Below are 21,006 nucleotides of genomic sequence, written 5' to 3' on the forward strand. Positions count from 1 at the left end.
AAGAAAAGAGGGAGGGAGGGAAGGAAGGAAAGAAGGAAGGAGGGAGGGAGGGAGGGAAGGAAGGAAGGAAGGAAGGAAACCTTCAAAGGGTGCTAATTAGATTAGCTATTAATTCAATTTGCAAACAAGTATATGTAATGAAGTAGAATTGAATATTGAAAGTACTATATAAATTGCATCTTTCTTGAATATGAATTGCTCATGCTTTTAAGAGATCAATGCAATTGTCTGTGTTTGCTATCCACCCATTACACTTAATTAAATGGTTCAGGTCCAGTGGGGTCAGAGGTGTCCAGTAACACTTACCATCTGACAGGGATCCAGTGGTCTGTACTCTGTGCCTGGGGTAGCCCTGCTTCTCTGCAATGAGCAGGCATCTGCATTAGGAAAACAGCTACCACTCTAATTTTCTATAATTGACTTGTTGGCAGTGCTAACAGAGGGCAAAAGATGTAGAGACATGAAGACTGGGCCCCGAAAAGCGCTTGGCATTGATGGGGCCACTGAGTGAAGTACCTAATCTGTAATGAATAAAGGACTATGGGCTGTCAATCTAGCACATGCCAGTGGCATTTAATTCACACAAAATATTAATTAAAAATGATGATGTTCTTCTTACTGGCTTTTGTTACCAAGTACAGCATCTTGGTCCAGCCCCAGAGGATCTGTCTGCAGGTTGTTTGATTCATTCCCTTAGCCCCAGAGAGCCACATGCCTCTCACTACCTTCAGGCAAGCCTCAACAAAAGCTCTTACAATAATGGGTCTCTCACCTACCAAGTCTCTGCGGAAGGAGAACCAGAAATTCTCCCTACTGCCCATTGCTTGTCTTTATAACCCTTATAATCAATAAATGTGCACTTATTTCCCCTTTTTCCTAGCTACAAAGAAGATACTGGCCAGAAGCCATCTGTTTTGGATGCTCAAAAAGTTCTTAAGTATTTCTTTATCCTTCTTTATCCCATTGTGATGTATTCTATAGGGAAGGTTGGCCAAACAATGATGAAAATCTGATCAATAGTTTGAAATCTGTGGAATCACTCAGAATATCCATAATTAAAAATAATCCCCATGTGAACATCCACCAAAATTCAAGTTATCTCAGTAGGATTCAATCACAGTGAATTCAAATGAGAAAATACTGCTATATGTTATTTTTCAGAGGCAATTGATACATTTTTCAAGCCTATATATCTGTATCATTTCAGCAAATCGAAAAAATAAATTTACTATCATAATTGTCATTAAATGTATTCCTGAACAATGGGGTCTGACCATAATTAATGATTAATTCATTTGGAATTCATTATGATAATATTAAATGTGTTTAACTCATTTGCTGCTTCTAAAGAGGGAGCAATTCTAGGCAATTCTTTTGTGATTTACTGGTTTTAAAGTTTAAGAGCTCTGAGCATGTGCAGGAAAATAGCTCCACATTGCCCTCTTGTGGTGAGCTAGTAAATGACACTCTTCTTTTGTACGGGGAGAAAACACAAACCCTTGTTCTCCTTTGCTCCCATACACTCTCACAGCCATCTTTCCACCTCAGTACACACTTAAACGAGATGCCTCCATCACAATATAAAAGGGGATCAAAGCAATACAGTCCTATGTCCACTATTAACCAATAACCGAATAATATTTTTAATGTTGTTGTTCAGGCTGATGCACTATTGGATCAAGTTTGACGGGGGTGTAAAAAGATTCTGTTGGTTTCCTTAGTAGATCCAGGTGCAGTTTGACAAAAGCACTATATGGAGGCCAGAGAAAGCCCGAAAGATGTTGAGTAGCAGGTAGAGTATGAAGAGCATAAAGAAGCTTCTTGGAAAAGGTAGACAGAAGGGGTTGTGAAGTTGTCTTAGGTCTTTTATTTCTTAGGTAGCTCTGTGTTACTTTACAAATGTCAGTGGACTTACCTGATCCTCAAATTACTGACAACAGCAGAATACCAGATCAAAAATTCTTGAAGACCCCTGGCTCTAGCAATATTCTTGTATCAGTAACAACTCCATTGTTGTTATGGCAACTCCAAAGGCAAATCTGTTTACCTTTCCTGAGAATGAGCCATTACCACTTTCTATTTAAATTGAAGCTTGGCCACTGTCAAGGTGTACCAAGGGTAGTTAGGATTTGTGGAATTTAGCAGTTAGTGTAATTCATTAATCCAACAGCTGGTAAATTTTAAAACTCCGTACTCTTTGCTAGCATACCTTATACCATGGCTAGACATCGAATGGAAAAAGCTGCCATTACTCAGATGAGTAGAGACTTGATGGACATCGATATTAGCAAGAGTCAGTATTGAAATGACAGTGACTTCGCCTTTACTGTCGGGGGAGATTAAGAAATGGTGACTACTGCTTAGGATCCAGAGAGCAGCTAGATGAGGTAATTCAGATTGAGACAAAAATTCAAACCAGTAAAACGAGAATGAACCAGTTGAGTTACTTTTAATTTTTTTAAAATGAGAATAAATGCATACTCCAACACTGAAAACCAATAATAGTGCAGTAATGCTGCAGAGGCTTTTACAGAGTCGGTTGTCTGAGGAGGTATAAATCGGGCAGCTGGGAGGTGGGGACAGAGTGATGAAGGCATGAATTCAATGTAACGTGGACCAGGCTCACCACCTGGAAGTTTCAGCATGAACCCTGAGCAGGAAGTTCAGAACTCAAGTCAGACATTCTCCCCTCTGAATTCCAGTCTAAATTGGAGAGGTCCACATAAAACAAGCATACTCAATAACCTTGCATAAAGGAGACCTGCTTTATTATTTTATATTTACCCTCTTTACCACATCATATAGTTTCTACTTGGTTGCTGTTGATCTTATGGTTGACATCTTGACTGAGGAAGCCCAGACTTTATGACCTCTTCTTCCATGAATACATATATATTTGCATAATACATATATGTTTCTACATATAGTTGTATATGTAGGAATCTGAGGTTATAGACTAGTGGCCATGGACCTGGATTCAGTTCAGAGATATATTTTGTTTTGCCAGCACAGGTTTATTTTCTTTCTTTGAATTATTTGCCAACATTTGAAAATGTGATGATTTCCCATAAAAATCTGGATTTCCAGAAAATTTGACAACACCAGGACTGCTCTCCATATGCTAATAACACCTGGAAGCTGAGTGGTGGCCCCGCTCCTTAGATGAATTCCTTAGATGAATTCCTGTCCAGTATCCTCTCTCCCCTGTTGTCTCTCATACACTGTAGCCAAATATCTTTATCTATCTGTCTCTCCCTCCCTCTCTCAGGTTTAAAAACAAAGACAAAAACAAAAATAAAATTCTAACTTCTAAGCATGTGAGTTTGGCATTCCTGATCTCTCTCTCACTCCCTTAATAAAGAAATACATAGACAAATGAAAGTATACAGTATATGTATATTAGGTGAAACTAAATGCAGTTTCACCCAAAAGAAGTAATTTTTTATGGTTCGAACCTAATATAAATGTTTACAGTATAGTTGTATATATGTTTGAAATCAGACTTTGACTTCACTCCAATAACTATAAAGTATATTTTTCCTATTAGAAAAGTATTTTGGTGATCCTCCTCACTGTATTTTCAATCTGTCCCATCTTTTTCCTGAGATGTTTTTTTCTTCTACCATCCTTCTACCTCTGAATCCTACACATGCCCTTCAGTCCTAGTTCCAAGTCCAAGAAGTCTTCGATGACCCAATCCCTCACTAATTTTTTAGGCCTCTAAACTCATATAGCATTCATAAGTTACATCACATACTTTACTGCTTAATTTTATGTAGTCTTTCATTGTTTTCTCTGCCCGGAATTATGATTGTAACCTGACAACAGAGGTCCATCTTTTCCAAATATTCTTGGATCTCCAACAGCATTTAATACTTGTTGACTGATTACTTTCTTTTCGGTAAACTAAGTTGACAACATAAATCTAAAAAAGTAAATATCCCCTTTTGCAGGCGAAGCAATTCACTGAATAGAAGCCCTTCGACTGCATTAAATGTAATCTTATTTTATTCTTCTTGTTGTATTCTGGTTCTTGTGTCACTGTGGTTTGGAATGTCAAATCTTTAATGCTAATATTTAGGTCACATAAAAATTTCACAAAGGAAAATCCATCTAATCAATTTTCAAAGAACATTGTCAAAGATAAATTCATTCATTTTAAAAGCTTTTTTTTTTTTTGTAAAATAAAACACAGACACAGAAAACCACATGTGACAAACGTATCACTTAATGAATTATTTTAAGTTAGAGTTCAACCTGTTTCTTTGCTCTGTTTCCTGCAAACTGGCATTTGGATCAAGAAGCTTGATCAGACTAAGTAGGTTCGATCCTTTTGGCAAGACTCTAGAGGGTAGTGTGTTCTTTCATTAGGAGGTATGTAATGTCTGGATTCTCTGTTTTATCTTAGCAATCATGAATGCTTAATGCACAGTTTCATTTGTTCACTGTGGCTGAAAAATAGCAATATTTGAATTTTATCATTTGTTTCTTATTAGTAGGAATAATGCAGTAAAAGAATACTCCCCTCACATGCTGTTTGGTTATACAATGGTAGAGTTTATTCAAGAATGACATGATAAATATTTGACTCTTTACCCAGACTTGAAGTTAGTAATTTGGTTCCCTGTCAATCTCAGAAGTGACCAATTCTTATTATTCTTTAAAAAATCTTTATGAATTCACACATTCATAAATATTTGTTAAGTTTCATTTCATTGCAACTTTTATCTTTATTGATGCTCAGACTGTCCTCACCTTTGGTCAGTGGAAAACTCGTCCAAGTTGATTTCCAAATCCATTTGACACAATCCTGTTAGTCTTTGAATGTTTCCTTTCTATTTGATATGTGAGGATGCCTCAGGCTCAATTGCTGTGTTTCCTGCCTCACACTTGGAATCAACCAGTTCCCCAAGAAGCCTTTGTTTCTTGCAGTGCAAAATATTTTTTTCAAAATCTCAGTTTGGGTGCTAGGGATACCCATTGTTATTGAGTCAGTGTTTCTAGACATTTTCAGTGGACAGAATTAGAGATAAAATACCTTTTGAGTTTAAACTGATTTTTCAATTAAATTTTAGGAACACAATACTTCATCTTTTGTTCACACCAGGAATCAGTTCTCAAGGACACAGGGTACGATAGAATTAGAATTTCTCCTGATAACTCATTTGCTCTATCTCATATTACATTGGTTTCAGAATAACAATAATAATAGTACCACCATCAATAATAATTATTGAAACATTTTTGCATATACTATTCATATTCTCCCTTAATTTTATCTTATGATTATAATATAGGTACAATATCAGAACATGTAGCCTTGCAAAATAAAATCTCTCCCTTTTAACCCTCAGTTAGTCTTAGTTCATTAAGTTTATTGTTCACCAGTTAGCTATTAGGTCAGTATCTCACCTGGTCATTTCGAATGTGTAAAGCTCATTTTCTAGTGGATCTCGGGATCAGGGGAACAATATTCCCTGATTAATTGCAAGTTGATAACAGTTTGGGTGAGCCCTTTATATTTAAAGCTAACTTTTGTTGACTGGAAAATCCTTGAATCACATTTTCTTACCTTGAGTGTCTCAAAAAAATCACTTAAATTTCTTCGGGCACAATATGGTGCTGTCAAAAGGTCTGATAATAAACTAATTTTCCCTCTTATAAGTCATGTATTCTTTTTGTCCATGTGCCTAAAAGATTTTTTTAAGTCAGCAAAAATTTCTTGAATAACATTTTTTCATCTATATTTGTTCTGTTCCCTTTCTTTGGTTATTTTCCTCAAGGACAACTATTACTCCAATGTTAGCTTCCTTCTAGAATATTTGTCACTTTTTCCTGCATTCTTTTTTACTCTTTCTTCATTTACTTTTGTTTTTGTTTTCATTTTCTCCTTGTTGCATTTATTTGTTCATCTCATTACACTTTATTTCTCAAATTTCTTTTTCACTTAGTGGAATTCTTTCTTGAGTTAGGCTACCCCATTCGGATTCCTTTGTCCCTTATGTGGAATTCTTTCTTGAGCTGGGCTGCCCCATTCAAATTTCTTTGTCACTTACGTAGAATTCTTTCTTGAGCCAGGCCGCCTCATTTCTGAATTTTTCCAATTCTGATTTATGTAACTCTTGCATATCTGGCATTTTATTTTCTTAATCTTGTTTAGCTCACTTTGAAACAGTAAATTGCAGGTTTGATCTGTTTTTCTCGTGTATTTTTGATCCTTTTCTTGTGTAGTTGTCTATAAGAATGATATTCTCCTCATTTTGTTTTGTAAGGAATTTAACCTCAACAGATTTTTGTGGTTCGCTTTTATGTGATTTGTTTCCCTGCATTCCCAGAAGTTCAAATAGCTTTTCTAAATACACAGAGTTCCCTATCCTGTTGTTTTCCTTAGACCTGCGCTCAGGGCTCAGCAAACTATAGCCTGTGGGTCAAATCTGGCCCAGGTCCTATTTTTGTTTGGGCCCCACTGAACTAAGAATGGTTTTTATATTTTTGAAGAGTTGTAAACAAACAAACATAGACGAATAGGTGACAGAGACACAGTTGTCTGCACAACTATATTGACTACCTTGGCCTTTTACAGAAAAGTTGGCTGAACCCTGTTACACACTAAAAACTATGGCAGTTTGCTTTCCAAGTTTTCATGACTATTCCTCTCTCCTACTTTGATCTGGACTTTCTCTTCCTTTCATGTCTATTGCTTCTGTCCTACTCATAAATTTTAAATATATTCTTAGTAGTTTGTCCCCAGTGTGAATGAACCCTGTCCTGGAAAGGAGACTTTGTAGGTTAGTTTCAAGTATTTACATTTACTGTTCTTAAACTGGTCCATTGCACTTTCTAGCATTACTTGATAGTTATTTTAGAATTACTCTGTTTTCAGGTTTGTTGCTTCCCTCTGATTTCTCTTACACAGATATTGATAACATGCAGGTTCATGATAACATGTTGGTGGTTTGTCCACATCCACTTGTATCTTAGGGTGTGAGCATATAGACCTCATCACCTCGTTTTGTCATAAATGTCTAAATGCCTTTGGTCTTCTATCTAGTTCTTCTGTCTCTTTTTATATGAAGATTCAGGAAGATCAAAAAACTATATTGCCACCACTGCCACCTTCTTCCCAGAATCAAACTCACTCATTTTTTAACAACTGTTTGCTTAATTGATTATATTCAATTTGATTTCAGGAAAATGTTTATCCTGAGTATTTCAGTACATTAAATAAATGAACACGTTCATATTTTTTCTGTTTTTCTCCAGAGTCAAGTTCCCATTATGTAATCTCCCTAAAAGCTTTTAACAATGCAGGAGAAGGAGTTCCTCTTTATGAAAGTGCTACCACCAGATCTATAACCGGTAAGCTAAAGTAGTTAATCCTCTTGTGACAAGGTATTTGAATTATGGTGAAGAAAACAAACTAAAGTGAAACAAAACAAAATACAAAGAAAAAAATGTATGTAATCATGTCCTAAGCCTTATGTGTATATGTATACACACCATTTATTATTTTTTTGGTTATCAAAATTGAGAGGGATTCAGTCTATAAGTTAGTACATGGAATTAGAGAACATAGATCTCTTATTCTGTCTTCTCCCAGTAGCTTCATGTTTTGGCGTCCTGATACCACTCTTCATTCCTCTGGGCAGCTTGTTTCAAATCAATACAATGTAGACAAGAGGGTCTCTGCAAAAAAGCCCACCAAGTGCCTGAATGGACACTTGCTTCTTTGCAGAGGGTCCTTCAAGCCGATATTACAAGGATGAACTGACCTCATGGGGCTGGCTTGGATTTGGCTGCGTCACACAGTGACTTCTTTCGAGCTGGGCCAATAGGTCACCCCAACAGTGTCCAGGGCCTCTGCACATTAAAAGGATTGGCTGCTTCAAGGACTTCTCACCTCTAGGAATTGTTACCTGAGGTGGACTTGAAAGGTAGCACAGGAGAGAAACAGGGCTCAAGGAAATGAGAAAGGGATGGGTAAGAAAGTGAGACCCAAGCCATTTATGGAGCCTATTTGTGAACAAGGCTGGACCTACTCAGAAGAAGAATAAGTACCACCTCTGTGAGTCTTGTTCATGACCCATCACATGACCCAAAGTCACATGACCACCCCCAATAGCCTTATGTCTGAAATGTGAAAGTAAAACCCAAGAGTTCCATCCTTTTAATGAATACTTTAATACTGCCCCCTTTCAAAACCCACAACCCTCAGACCTCATTCAACTTATCAGCTATTTTCACCTGAATGAGAACAAAGGATCTGAGAGCAGGATTTCATAGCGAGCCCCAGAGAACATGCAAAATTACTGAGGTGCCTGAGTATCAGTCCTGGAAGGTAGGAATAAATGAACATAAAATAAATAATGGAGTCCTGTGACTTCTGCTACCACCTAAATTTATGTGAACTTTGTACAGTTTGTTTTCCAAATCCAGAAGCTTCATTCATAAACTTATCTTGAGAATTACAGTTGTAAACCAAATTCACAGTTGTTATGTGATGGTTTTTGGAGCACACCATCACTTTATTGCTTTCAACCAGATTTCCTTGTAAGGCAAGTATATTATTCCAGAGTCTCCTTGACTCTTTGGCTGCTGGTTTCATGTCTATTGTCTGTCTGGAGTGGTATGCAAAAGGTTGGGTGCATGTCAGTATATTAATTTATCTGTGGAGACAGTATATATCTTACATTGTGTTATCAAAGGGCTCATGGCTCCCCAAAAAGGGTAAATAAGAAATATTACCCTAGAGAATATTTACTATCAAACGTGTTATTTCTAAATATAGAGAGATGAGGCAATTAGAGGGCCAGGATGGAAACTACAAGATAACATGTTGGGGGGTGGCTGGGATTTCCTCTTCCCCCTTATTCTCTTACTCTGCCAAAGTTTCTTTGAGAGATAGCAGCCACTTTGGCTGTGCCCGTCCTTCCCATAATGTTTATTCAGTAAGCCAGCTCTTTCTTGCCTAGGATAAAAGATGGTAAAGAGTCATTGATTTGGCTTGTGATCAGACCACACAAAATTGTACCATGGTCAGTTTTTTAGAACTCTTATTTTCTTACCAAAACTAAATCCCACAAAGAAGGAACACTAAGATGACCCCCCAAAAGTCAATTTTTGAGCAGAAACTAGTAGTAATAGCGATAACAGAGTTCAGATAAGCTGAAGATAGGTTGCTCAGAAAGAAGTATTTGAGGTGTTATTAACTTCTTTCCCCTGAGCATTTGTTGTCATTCTTTAATTCTTAGCATATGGCATTCCCAGAGCGGTTTCTAAAATGCCAGTGATCCATAAGACAATTTTTTCCTGCTATGACTAATCCTAATGGATCTGAGAAATAGAATAATACTGAAAGTTGGAAAACGTGTGAGGAATTTTCTTATTGAAGAAAAGTCAATGAGGGGTTGGAGAGGATGAATAAAACCAGCCCTTTCCACATCCCTGCCTAGATGTAGCAGACTTATTTTATTGTGTTTTCACACGTCATGGAGAACAAAGGACAAATAAACAGAATCAAAGGTTTAGATTCTGTGAGAAACTCTTTCAATAAATGTGTCCAAGGGCTGCATAGAAGATATTTTCGGTCTCTGAGCTTCTGCAAAGTATTCCCATGAGCAGTCTTGGAAGAGGCCAACATAAAGTAATAAAAAAAAAAAATCAGAGACTGTAAATGCATCAGGCTGGAGTGAGTATCAGGCTATGGTGCTTTCCAGATGGATGTGCTCATAGATGCTGGTCTACTCTGGACCTCATCTCATTCGGAACATATCAGTGTTAGAGCCAAGGAAAGTTTCACTAGAACAAATGGGCAGGTTGTTTCATTTTTTTGCTGCATTTTTTGCAATTTTATTCCATATTGTTGTAAAAATAAGACATTTTGAGCCTGGAGAAGGGAAGAGAGCAGGGGAATAATGAGGTATGTTGTTTGAATTTGTTTATTCTCATTTGTTTTATAAATGTCTAAATGAAGTACAATTGTGTTACTTTTTTTAAAAGCTTGTTTTGAACTTCAATATGTTGACCATACGCTTATATGTTCTTACCAAAACAACTATTAGGAATTGAATAGGTTTCTCTTTTTAGCAAAAGGTTTAAAGCTATGTTTTGTGTTTTTGTCTTTTTTTTCACTCTTTTGTATATTACCCCTGAAAATCAGTGGTATATAAGGCACCCAGGAATATGAGGGAAAAGAAACTGAAAAAAAAAAGTTGTTTATCAGCAAAATAACTGCTAAACAGTTGGTGTTTAGCACTAACTGTTTAGGCACCTGGTGGTACCTAAAAAACTACCTAAACTACCTGGTGGCATAGTGGTTAAGAATCCGCCTGCCAATGCAGAGAACGTGGGTTCGAGCCCTGGTCCGGGAAGATCCCACATGCCGCGGAGCAACTAAGCCCGTGCGCCACAACTACTGAGCCTGTGCTCTAGAGCCCATGAGCCACAGCTACTGAGCCCTCGTGCCACAACTACTGAAGCCCACGCGCCTAGAGCCCGTGCTCCACAACAATAGAAGTCACCACAATGAGAAGCCTGTGCACCGCAATGAAGAGTAGCCCCCGCTCGCCACAATTAGAGAAAGCCCGTGTGCAGCAACGAAGACCCAACACAGCCAAAATAAATAAATTAATTAATTACTTAAAAAAAAAATGTTTAGGTACTTGGTTTAGGTAGTTTTTAATTCAACCACCCAGTTTCTGACCTGAGAGGGAAAGATAATTAGCAATATATGTAGCATATATTTAGAGCAGTGCTTGCCACCTGCTACTAAGTTCTGCTTTGTTGGAAATACCGTACTGTGTCTGTACTAACCAGTACGGCAGGCACGAGGCTCATTTGGCTGTTAAACATCTGAAATTGACTAGTGCAACACAATAAATGAATTTTAAATTTTATTTCATTTTAATTAATTTAAAGTTAAATTGTCCATTTAACTAGTGGCTATTGTATTAGCCCAGGTCTGGAGGAAGTGGCAAATAGAATGACAAACCATGAGTGGGGAAAAAAAAAAAAAAAAAAAAAAACTCCTCTAAAATAAGCAAGAAAAACTTGGCCAGGTTAGAAATTTTTGAATTACATAAGTTCATAGATATATACCAACAAACAGCATTACTTGAAATTTAAGGATGCATTCTGGAACTGAGACTCCAAGAAACTCAACAACAAGTCATGAAAAACATACTTTTCTAAAATCCAGAAATAACAGGGTTGAGTATTACCGTTTCTTAAAGTAGAATCATGACTTTTCAAAATCTTATATAGGGTACCTGTGAAAGACTGTAAAGTTAGTATAGGTGTATCAACAAAACTAGATTAAGTAAAGGAACAACAGATAGGGTAGCATGAATATGAGTTGATCTAAAAGGAGTTTGTGATTGAGAGTAGTCCTCCCTTGTGTATAGCATTCTTCTTGGTAAGTCAGCTGTGAATAGAAACAAGTCAAGTGAGGCAGCACCTGCTCTAGTTTCGCCAAAAGGTTCCACCGATGCACCAGCCTGATGACAGATTGCGATCCTCCTAGAGGCTGCAGTGTCTTCAGCTGCCCCTTCATCATTTCATAAATCCATTTGGGTTTAAAGGAGCCCTTAATAAAAAGACACGTCAAAGGAAATACAAAAAGCCTGGGCTCTATCATTAAATTTTAAACACATATTTTTCTTTCTCTCTCTTTCTATTGTTTTGTTTTTTTCTTTTCTTGGTCTTCCTTTTGTTCTGTTTTTGTTTTCAGATTTTATATTTTGCTCCAAAGACCACAGCCCAGTAAAGTACTAAATAATTCATTGGAAAACAGTGATGAGTAGGGGGTAGACATTTAAAATTCAGTGGACAAAGTGAAGTAATCATCAGAATCAGCCCGCGGTCTCTATACTGTATTTAAAAATATAAGCTCTGTATGTTTACTGCTTCAGATACTCTACATTTTAGTACGTCTCATCTCCCCAAATGCCATCAAATGCCCAGCTTAAGAGCTCATCTTGTTTTTTGTTAGTGAGGATACATGTTATATGATTTCAAGGAAAATTTTAGCAGATTTAAATGTCTTAGGTAATAAATAAAAGCCTCAAAACTGGACTCCAACTGCGGCCACAAAATAGGCTCCCCTGATTCTGACATCCCCAGCGTAAAAACAAATATAAGATTTTTCTAGAGAATCTTATGAAACCACACACATCATTATGCAGATTCTGTTTGTGTTATGGATGTGTGTACCTCAGCATGTGTATATCTCAGCACAAATCTCATTAGGTTGTAGGTAGTTCATTCTGTCTCCCCACCCAATAATATGAAGTCTTTCCATGGAACTTAAAATTTTCAAACAAGGAATGTAGATACAGAAATGCCTTAAAAAACTTAATTACTTAATTACTCTGTGAGAATGTGGGTAAAATGGACACTTCTACACTTTCTCTAAGAAGTTCAATCTAACCAAACTATGTGCTGTGTAAACCTAATTATCACATCATTGAACCATGTGGACCACAGACTTGGTCTGGCTTTGTGCAGTCATAGCCATAGACAGATTGCTGTAGACCTCAGGGCCCTTTGGTCTTTTATCCTTTGTTTGTTTCTTACCTAAACAATATTTATGCAGGTAGGATCTAAGTAATAATAAATGCATTAGAGATAGCAAATCAAGTTAGAGAAGGAAGAGAAAAACAAACAAATAACAAAGCAGATATTAGGCAGGCATTTATTTCCTTTGCAGGAGGAAATAAACCAGACACTCCTTAGTACTTTGTTATTTTAAGTTATCTGCATAGTTATAAAACTGATGAATTCTATACTGGATCTTTTAAGAAACAGTGTACAACATTCCAAGAAAAATATGGACTTTTAAAATATATAACTAGAAGTGACAGCCACATTGATAAAACCACTCTAAGGAAATGAGTAAATTATGGAAAATAGTCAGTTACTTTTGTAATCTAGCAATACTGTTTCTAATGAGTTTTCCGATTGAATTAATTGTATTTTTTTCTGTTCTTCTCATGTTCCCTTTCATCATTATTGCCATGCATTTAACTCATTGTGATGTGTTGCCACTGATGTTTATTTTTTTAACTCTTTTATTTATGTATTTATTTGTTTGTTTCATTTGGCGGGTTTTTAAACCCAGATCCCACTGACCCAGTTGATTATTATCCTTTGCTTGATGATTTCCCCACCTCGGTCCCAGATGTCTCCACCCCCATGCTCCCACCAGTAGGTGTACAGGCTGTGGCTCTTACCCACGATGCTGTGAGGGTCAGCTGGGCAGACAACTCTGTCCCTAAGAACCAAAAAACGTCCGAAGTGCGACTTTACACTGTCCGGTGGAGGACCAGCTTTTCTGCGAATGCGAAATACAAGGTGAAGTTCGAATTGATAGTATGAAATTTCACATGAACTGTCATTTGTATAATACATTGTTTTAAATGCATCCTGGACTGTCATGAGTCATTTTGCTGCAGTGACGTGAAATGGAAAACAAAGCATTTTAAGAACTCAGTATCTAAAATTGGCTTGGGAATTATTGTGTCTTAGGAAACAATTCTAAGGCAAGGTAGAAAAATGTCAAGAGCTGCAAAATGTTATTCGAATTCCACCAGATGTTGGGTTTGTATAAATAATGTGATTTTGTACAAGGGAATGCCATTTTCTTTGGAAAATAGCAGAGCTCTACATTCATTTTTAGGACAGATTTTGGTGTTTTTCTTTTCATTTGGAATCTAGATTTACGCCAGAGGCACCCCTATTAATGTTAGAGAGACCCATCTTATAGTGAATATGAAAAGGAATACATGATGATTTTTTTTACACCATCCTTAGATGGTGAACACACTCTAAGCCATTAACATCTACTTCCTCATTTAGCCTTGAAACACCCGCAGGTGGTCAAGAAAATCCACAATGCACACTCCCCTTTAATTAATATGAATTAGACCAACTCCCTTATTGTTGTCCTATCACTGACTCATCTCACAACCCCCCTAAGAGCTCCTTAGAGATACATATTTGAGACACTGTCATGACTACCTTCAAATCTCTATCAGCCAGCCTCAGCAACTCCAACAAACGGTTATTTATATACTGGAACGATTTTGTTACCTCCTAAGCCTACCACATGCTAGTAGTGTATATAAACAATACACAAATGTAGAATAAAATGAGATCAACAAGTAATTATTAACCACCTACCATTTACTTAGAACTATGCCAGATCATAGAGGCAGTTTAACATGCTTTAGCTGTTACTTCACATACTTAAAATGGTTACTTATAATTTTGGAATGCATAATACATTCAGCTCCATAGGTTTACTTCAAAGAATTCATAAGTTATTCAAGTGAGGTACTATATTAAAACACATTTAAAATATTCACAGGATGATTATTTGGGGTGGAGAATGTAGCTTTAGAGATAAGAGCCTAAAGCGGGAGCGGGGAGAGGGCGAATTGGATGAAGGCAGTCAAAAGGTACAAACTTCCGGTTATAAGAATAAGTAAGTACTAGGGATGTAATGTACAACATGATAAATATAATTAACACTGATGTATGTTATATATGAAAGTTGTTAAGAGGATAAATCCTAAGAGTTCTAATCACAAGGAAAAAAAATATTTTTTCTGTTTATTTAATTTTGTATCTATATGAAATGATGGGCATTCACTAAACTTATAGTTTAGTGGTAATCATTTTATGATGTATGTAAGTCAAATCATTATGTTGTGCACCTTAAACTTACACAGTTCTGTATGTCGATTATATCTCAATAAAACTGGAAGAAGAAAAAGAGCATAAATGTTACCCAACAACAAAGGAACCAGTAGTTCAACCCGGGCACTCCACAATCTTCATACTCCCCTTATATCCCTTCTCTTTACCACTCTACTGGGGTGGATTTCAGGGAGAATCTGGATCTCCCAATACTTTATCCAATGTTCTTTCCACTAATCTGCTGTCTTGCTTAATCCAGCCTCAAGCCAGTGGTGATTTGGGGGGATGAAAACATCCTTTGGAAATTTCTAACTCTAAAGAGCCCAGATTAAAGGAAAATCCCACCAATAATTTTGTAAGTCTGCCTCTTTTCTCCTGTAGCCATGCTGGATCTGCTTCTAGTTTCATTCAACCTTTAAGTAGCGTAAAATTCACATTTCTTAGTAAATCAGTTTTTAGTTGAAACCATTTAAAAAACAGTTTTCTTTGGTTCTGCCTCCCTGCTAGGTCAGGTACTAGGAGAAACTCTCCAGGCACGTCCAAATAGTATCATTGATATAAAATATACTCTAAGTATCCTATCTATCTCCTTACAGTATCAGATTTAAGACTCAGCAGAACTATAAGGATAACATTATCAGATAAGACAACTGATGAAACACATGAGAGCATTTTTTAAAAACTCTCTTTATATACAGATTACTCAGTTCTAAGTTTGCTTTTAAAAGACGACTTTAAAAATGTTATGCTCATGGTTGCTGTACTTTGTGGATACATTCATTTCATAGAGTGGCTGTGGGTACCTTGCCAGTACGTGAAATGTTCTGAAGGACAATGATTGTTCTCTGCAGAATGATTTGAGTTTCAAAATTTCTGGAGGCATTTTTTTTTCAGTTGAAGAGTCAATAGAACAGACACAGGATTATTGAGTCTCATAAAGCATGCCTACAGTGTGAGACCCAACCAAAAGCTATCCTCTGTAAGGAGAGGCTGTTTTCTCTTCTGGATTGAGTATGAGAATTGAAAGAAATATTTTAACTGTTTCTCTCCCCATCATCTTCCCTGACCTAATAAGGCTTTCCATTACTAACGTTCGACCCCTCTTCTCACACATACACACTCTACACCCACACCCTGAGAAGCAGGGTTAGAGGAAAGAGTTAGGTAAGCTGGATAGCAAGGAAAAATGTAGAGCATATCTGGTCTACTAGAAAGACATACATTAAATTTAAATTTTACAGATAATAGTAATAGATTACTTTGGTTTTGCATTTTGAACTTTTCAAACCACTGTCATATCTATTACTTCATCTCCTTCCCCACTAAGCTTTAGAAGCTAGGCAGAGCAACACAAGGTAATGGGGGAAAAATACATACATGGAGTCAAATAAATGGGCTCTAGAGTTGGCTTTCCTGTGTCCTGTCATGTGACTTAACTTGTTTAATCTCCTTTTTTCTTATCCATGCGGTTGGGATATTGATATACTATCAATATAAAAAGAATAAGTAAGATTCTGCATAGCTAAGTAGGCATGTAGAGATCTTTATGAAGACTTGGGTAGGTTGTATAACTTGACAAAATTCCTCATGAAACTAGAGCTGGAACTCAGATAAGCTGATGGCTTTATCCAGGCCTCTCCCCCCAGGAGTACCCTTCTACTTCAGTCCCACATCAAGCCATAATCCAGACATTCATATTTTGATTGTTCAAAACTCTATATTGACCTTCCTTATCAAATGGAGAAATTTTCTATAATTTATTTTCTACTAAAGTGATTCATCATTTGATGTTTTATATGACTTTCCATTCAAAATACATTCATTGACTATTGACTAGTGCTTACCAGATACTAGCATGGATATTACAGGAGACAGAAAGTTGTGCAAGACTCAGTCTCAGCCTTCAAGATGTTTACAATTCAATGGAGAATTTATCAATATGCTGTAAATATATGTGTGTGTGTGTGTGTGTATACACCACACATATAGAGTGCCCATATCTCACACTAGACAATGCATAAAAAATTGTAGCTAACATTTATTTAGTACTTACTCTGGGCCACATACTATGCTTTACTTGACTTATTTCACACTTTAAGTAGCACTGTAAGGTCATTGCTACAGTTATTTCCATTTTATAGATGAGGAAGCTGAGGCTCAGAGAGGTAGTGCCTAGGTATTCTGCCCCCCCTCACACACACACATACAGCCATGATTTTCCGAAGTATCAATACTTCTAGGCTAATGATTTATGTTGAATAGTAAGTTCTCATAAAGTTCCTAAGAAAACTCAGTGAATTAATGGCATTTATAGAATGCAAGTGTATCATTCAAGAATACAAACAAGGCATATAAGAATTTAAGAAATACAAAGGACAGTATTGCTTAGTTGCCTCCCAAATGCCAGTTGTGTCTATGCTCAAAGAGACTAGTTTTATCAAAGTGTGGTCTTCCCGCCTAGCTGAAATATTTCTCATTACCCCATTCCTCCCCTTATTTCCATTTCTAAGACTTAGAGGTATTCATGACAGGGAAGGAGGTAAAGATTCGAAGTTATATATCAGCCTATCAGATACGAGCTGCCCGTTTCGTGTTTTATTTGATGGGGTTCCATCTTAGTCTACCAAGTATTTTTACATTTATTTAGGGCACACATTTTTACAGCTATTTTTAAGAAGAGCTTCTGATAAATGTTTATGAGGTCATCACTTAAATAGAATGGATGGGTGCATCATCGAAATGTTATTAGAACCGTTAAATATTTATTTGATTTTATAATGAAATGTAGGATTTCCATAGCTATAATCTAAGAAGGATTCATAGTAGAATAAAAAAGATATACCACACTAGAATACCTAAGGGAGGAGATAGGTATGACATAGGTGGAGACAAAAAGTTTTCCTTGATTTTCCTAGACATAGATATATAACAAATGTAATAAATTTAAAAGTAAAAGTAAATATTTAACCTTGGAAGATGATCAAGATCTAAATAAAAAGCATAAATTGATATTTATAATAGGCATAAATAGTTTTTAAATTTGCCTGATGATATGGAAAATACCCATTAACCTGGGAGATTAACCTTTTTCTTCATTACAATTTTGATCTTTTTTTTTTTTTAGCATCTTTATTGAAGTATAATTGCTTTACAATGGTGTGTTAGTTTCTGCTTTATAACTAAGTGAATCAGTTATACATATACATATGTTCCCATATCTCCTCCCTCTTGCGCCTCCCTCCCACCCTCCCTATCCCACCCCTCTAGGTGGTCACAAAGCACTGAGCTGATCTCCCTGTGCTATGCGGCGGCTTCCCACTAGCTATCTATTTTACATTTGGTAGTGTATATATGTCCATGAAACTCTCTCACCCTGTCACATCTTACCCCTCCCCCTCCCCATATCCTCAAGTCCATTCTTTAGTAGGTCTGGTCTTTATTCCCAAATAATTTTGATCTTTTGAGTAAGCAATAAAGACAGACAATTTACTTTCTACTAAAATATCCTTAACCTGTTGTTTAAAAGACAAAGAATGTGTTCAGAAGACCAAAAATATTATCACTAATGTAATCATTTAATATTTATCCAATTTATTGTTCTCTTCCTGATCATCTGCTCCAATGACCATACTTCAATGTATATTTAACGTGACCTGTGCACAAAGAAAGAAAAGCACACGACACAATATTGCTTTTGTCCATTTTCTTTATAACAGCTATACAGATTCTGGAATTACTAAAAGTTTGTATCATAAAGAGTTTTTTTAAAAATCATAAACAGTAGAGCTCTAAAAATTCATTTTATTACCAGTGGACAATAATCATAACCATCTATGTAAAATACATAAAACATTAGAGCCTCTGAAAAAAAGACTTTGATTATTAGAAATAAATTGAAATCGAAGTCAGTGCAGATAACCTTAAAAATGGAACTGACAGGAGGAAGTGGAATTGGTCCTGTCTCTGTGGTTATTGCCTCACTTGGGAAAATTTATCAGCTATCTGGCCCTTTTAACAACATAACACCTGATTTTATTGATTAGGTTTTAGATGTACAATCAGCCAGTGTAAACTGGTACAGAAAGGAAATAAAGTCAGTGCTGTGTCCTAGGTCTTCCGCTGTTTGGAAATAAATTCCTTTTTTGTTGGCTTTTGATAGTCTTCTTATGTGCCTTGATTTACCAAGTTGATAGAGTTCATTTATTTTTCTCTTTTCTTATTTCCCACTTGTTTAGTCAGAAGACACAACATCTCTGAGTTACACAGCAACAGGCCTCAAACCAAACACAATGTATGAGTTCTCGGTCATGGTAACAAAAAACAGAAGGTCCAGCACATGGAGTATGACAGCACATGCCACCACATATGAAGCAGGTATGTGAAGAAAGACTGGCTTCGAAATTTCTACTCTTGATATTTGGTAGTGGTGTTTTCCAGGTACCAAGGAAGTTGGAACCTGTGTCCACCATGATGTCTAAATTATACCTGATTTTATATAAAATCATTCATAGCATTTTTATATCTAATATTATCCTCCCCACTCTAGATAAGAAGAAAATGAGTCCCCAGTGGATTAAGTGATCTGGTTTTAATCTGTACGTTAATTTAGGAGACCTGAATATAAATCTTCTTTTCAATACATTTAAGCAAAGGCATTTTACTCTGTCCAAAGCATGCGTGTCTTTGATCAACAGACATAGTAGGTATTTACTTTTTTGGAAAGAAATTAGATACAAAATGAAACATTGCATTACAACTGTAGTCTCATGGATGCTTACCCTAAATAACTTCAGCTGACAGTGGGAAGAAGTTTCTGGGGGGTCATGTTCACTGTTTGGAAATAAGACAACACAATGGAAAACTTTCATGCGTTTTGCAATAGTTCAAGTCGAGAGTAAATGCAATTCACTGTAAATTTTACCAGTCACGTTTACTATGGGTCATAAATGTTGAGTTTATAACCTTAGCAGACATGCAGTGCACTTGGCATTTATAGTTCCCAGAAATACAACATCCGGAGAAAAAAGGGTTTAACTTACTTTTTGATTGCTTTCATGGCATTACATCATATGTGGGGATAAACTGTACCACATGTTTCCAAATTTTAAAAAAATATGCCAGTAAAACTTTTATCTGGGTAAGCTGAATTTCTTTATCCATTAGAATTTGCCCAATGGCATGGCAGTTCTAATTTTTATTTCAGGCTACTACCTTAACTCTAAGTTCATTGTGAATATTTTTACAATTTGAGGGTACTTCTTTCTATAAGAAATTTTTTTTCTAGTTGTTTAATTTAATTTCAATACCTTCTTCTTCTATTTTACATGTTTATATATATTAAATCATTCTCCTAGAATTCTGCCCTGGATGTCAATGTTCTTAGCTTCTTAGGAAGAATAAGACAAGCTGAATGAGTTATGAACTATGGGGAGAATAAAGGCTCTGCTCTTTCTTGTTAACTTAAGAGGAGATGAAAAGAGTTAAATGAAAACCAGTAAGGCATTTGGTCTTCCCTGAGTGAAAGAGGAGTAGTAATTTCCTCATTCATTTTTCCCTGTCATAAACATAAATGCACACCAACGTCTGACTTGATAAATGCACCCTATTGATTTCTCCTCAACTGCCTAGCCTTGTAGGGATGTCAGGGGTGAGACCCATTGCTGACAAAAAGATACTAACTTTTAGAAATGTGGCTAGGAGGAAGAGTGATTGTCAAAACAGAAAATGACCTGGACAGAGGTGTAAATAGCATGTGGATAAGATCCCTGGGCGATGATGAGAAGCAAGAAGTAATTCACAAGTATCTGCAGGTTTTATAACTGGGAGAAGGAAATGAAGTGAAATAACTCTAGCGTTTGCTTCTAATTCCATAATAACGCAAAGACTCTATGGGGCTGCGTTGTTATGCACTTGTGCTGAAATTACTCATAATAAAGGTAATGGCAGCTGACAGATTCTTGAAATGAAACACTTCATTCTGTCCAGGTGATGAATCCCTAATTTTACTCTAGTTAATTGAAATAAAATAAAAATAATTGGAAGGACAGCTGAAATAATGAAGTCTTGGAGAGGGGACAAGAAGCAGCAGTATTCCCAGGCTTTAGAGATGAGGAACTCTAGGACTCTCCCTTCAAGGTGTTACAGTCACAGTGGTTTGACCCATGTGTTTTCCTTTCTTGTATCAACATTCAGTTTCCCAGAAGAGAGAATCACACAGCTAAAGAGAGTGAGATGAAGGCCATGAAATTTCTATTTGATGTTGCTACCCAGCTCATGTGACACAGAGGAGAGCTTGTTCCCAAAGGAAAA

At 36.5% G+C, this 21,006-nt stretch overlaps 1 protein-coding gene across 1 annotated transcript in view; it reads left to right on the forward strand.

Annotated features, from left to right (window-relative positions):
- DCC (DCC netrin 1 receptor) overlaps nucleotides 1-21,006 on the forward strand; it is a 1,185,086-nt gene that overhangs the window by 1,026,845 nt on the left and 137,235 nt on the right. Inside the window, 3 exon segments of the mRNA XM_036823865.1 lie at nucleotides 7,264-7,359; nucleotides 13,118-13,350; nucleotides 18,933-19,071. Coding sequence (XP_036679760.1) covers nucleotides 7,264-7,359; nucleotides 13,118-13,350; nucleotides 18,933-19,071 — 468 coding nt within the window.

The sequence above is a fragment of the Balaenoptera musculus genome, chromosome 14, assembly GCF_009873245.2.
Source record: "Balaenoptera musculus isolate JJ_BM4_2016_0621 chromosome 14, mBalMus1.pri.v3, whole genome shotgun sequence".
Lineage (NCBI taxonomy): Eukaryota > Metazoa > Chordata > Mammalia > Artiodactyla > Balaenopteridae > Balaenoptera > Balaenoptera musculus.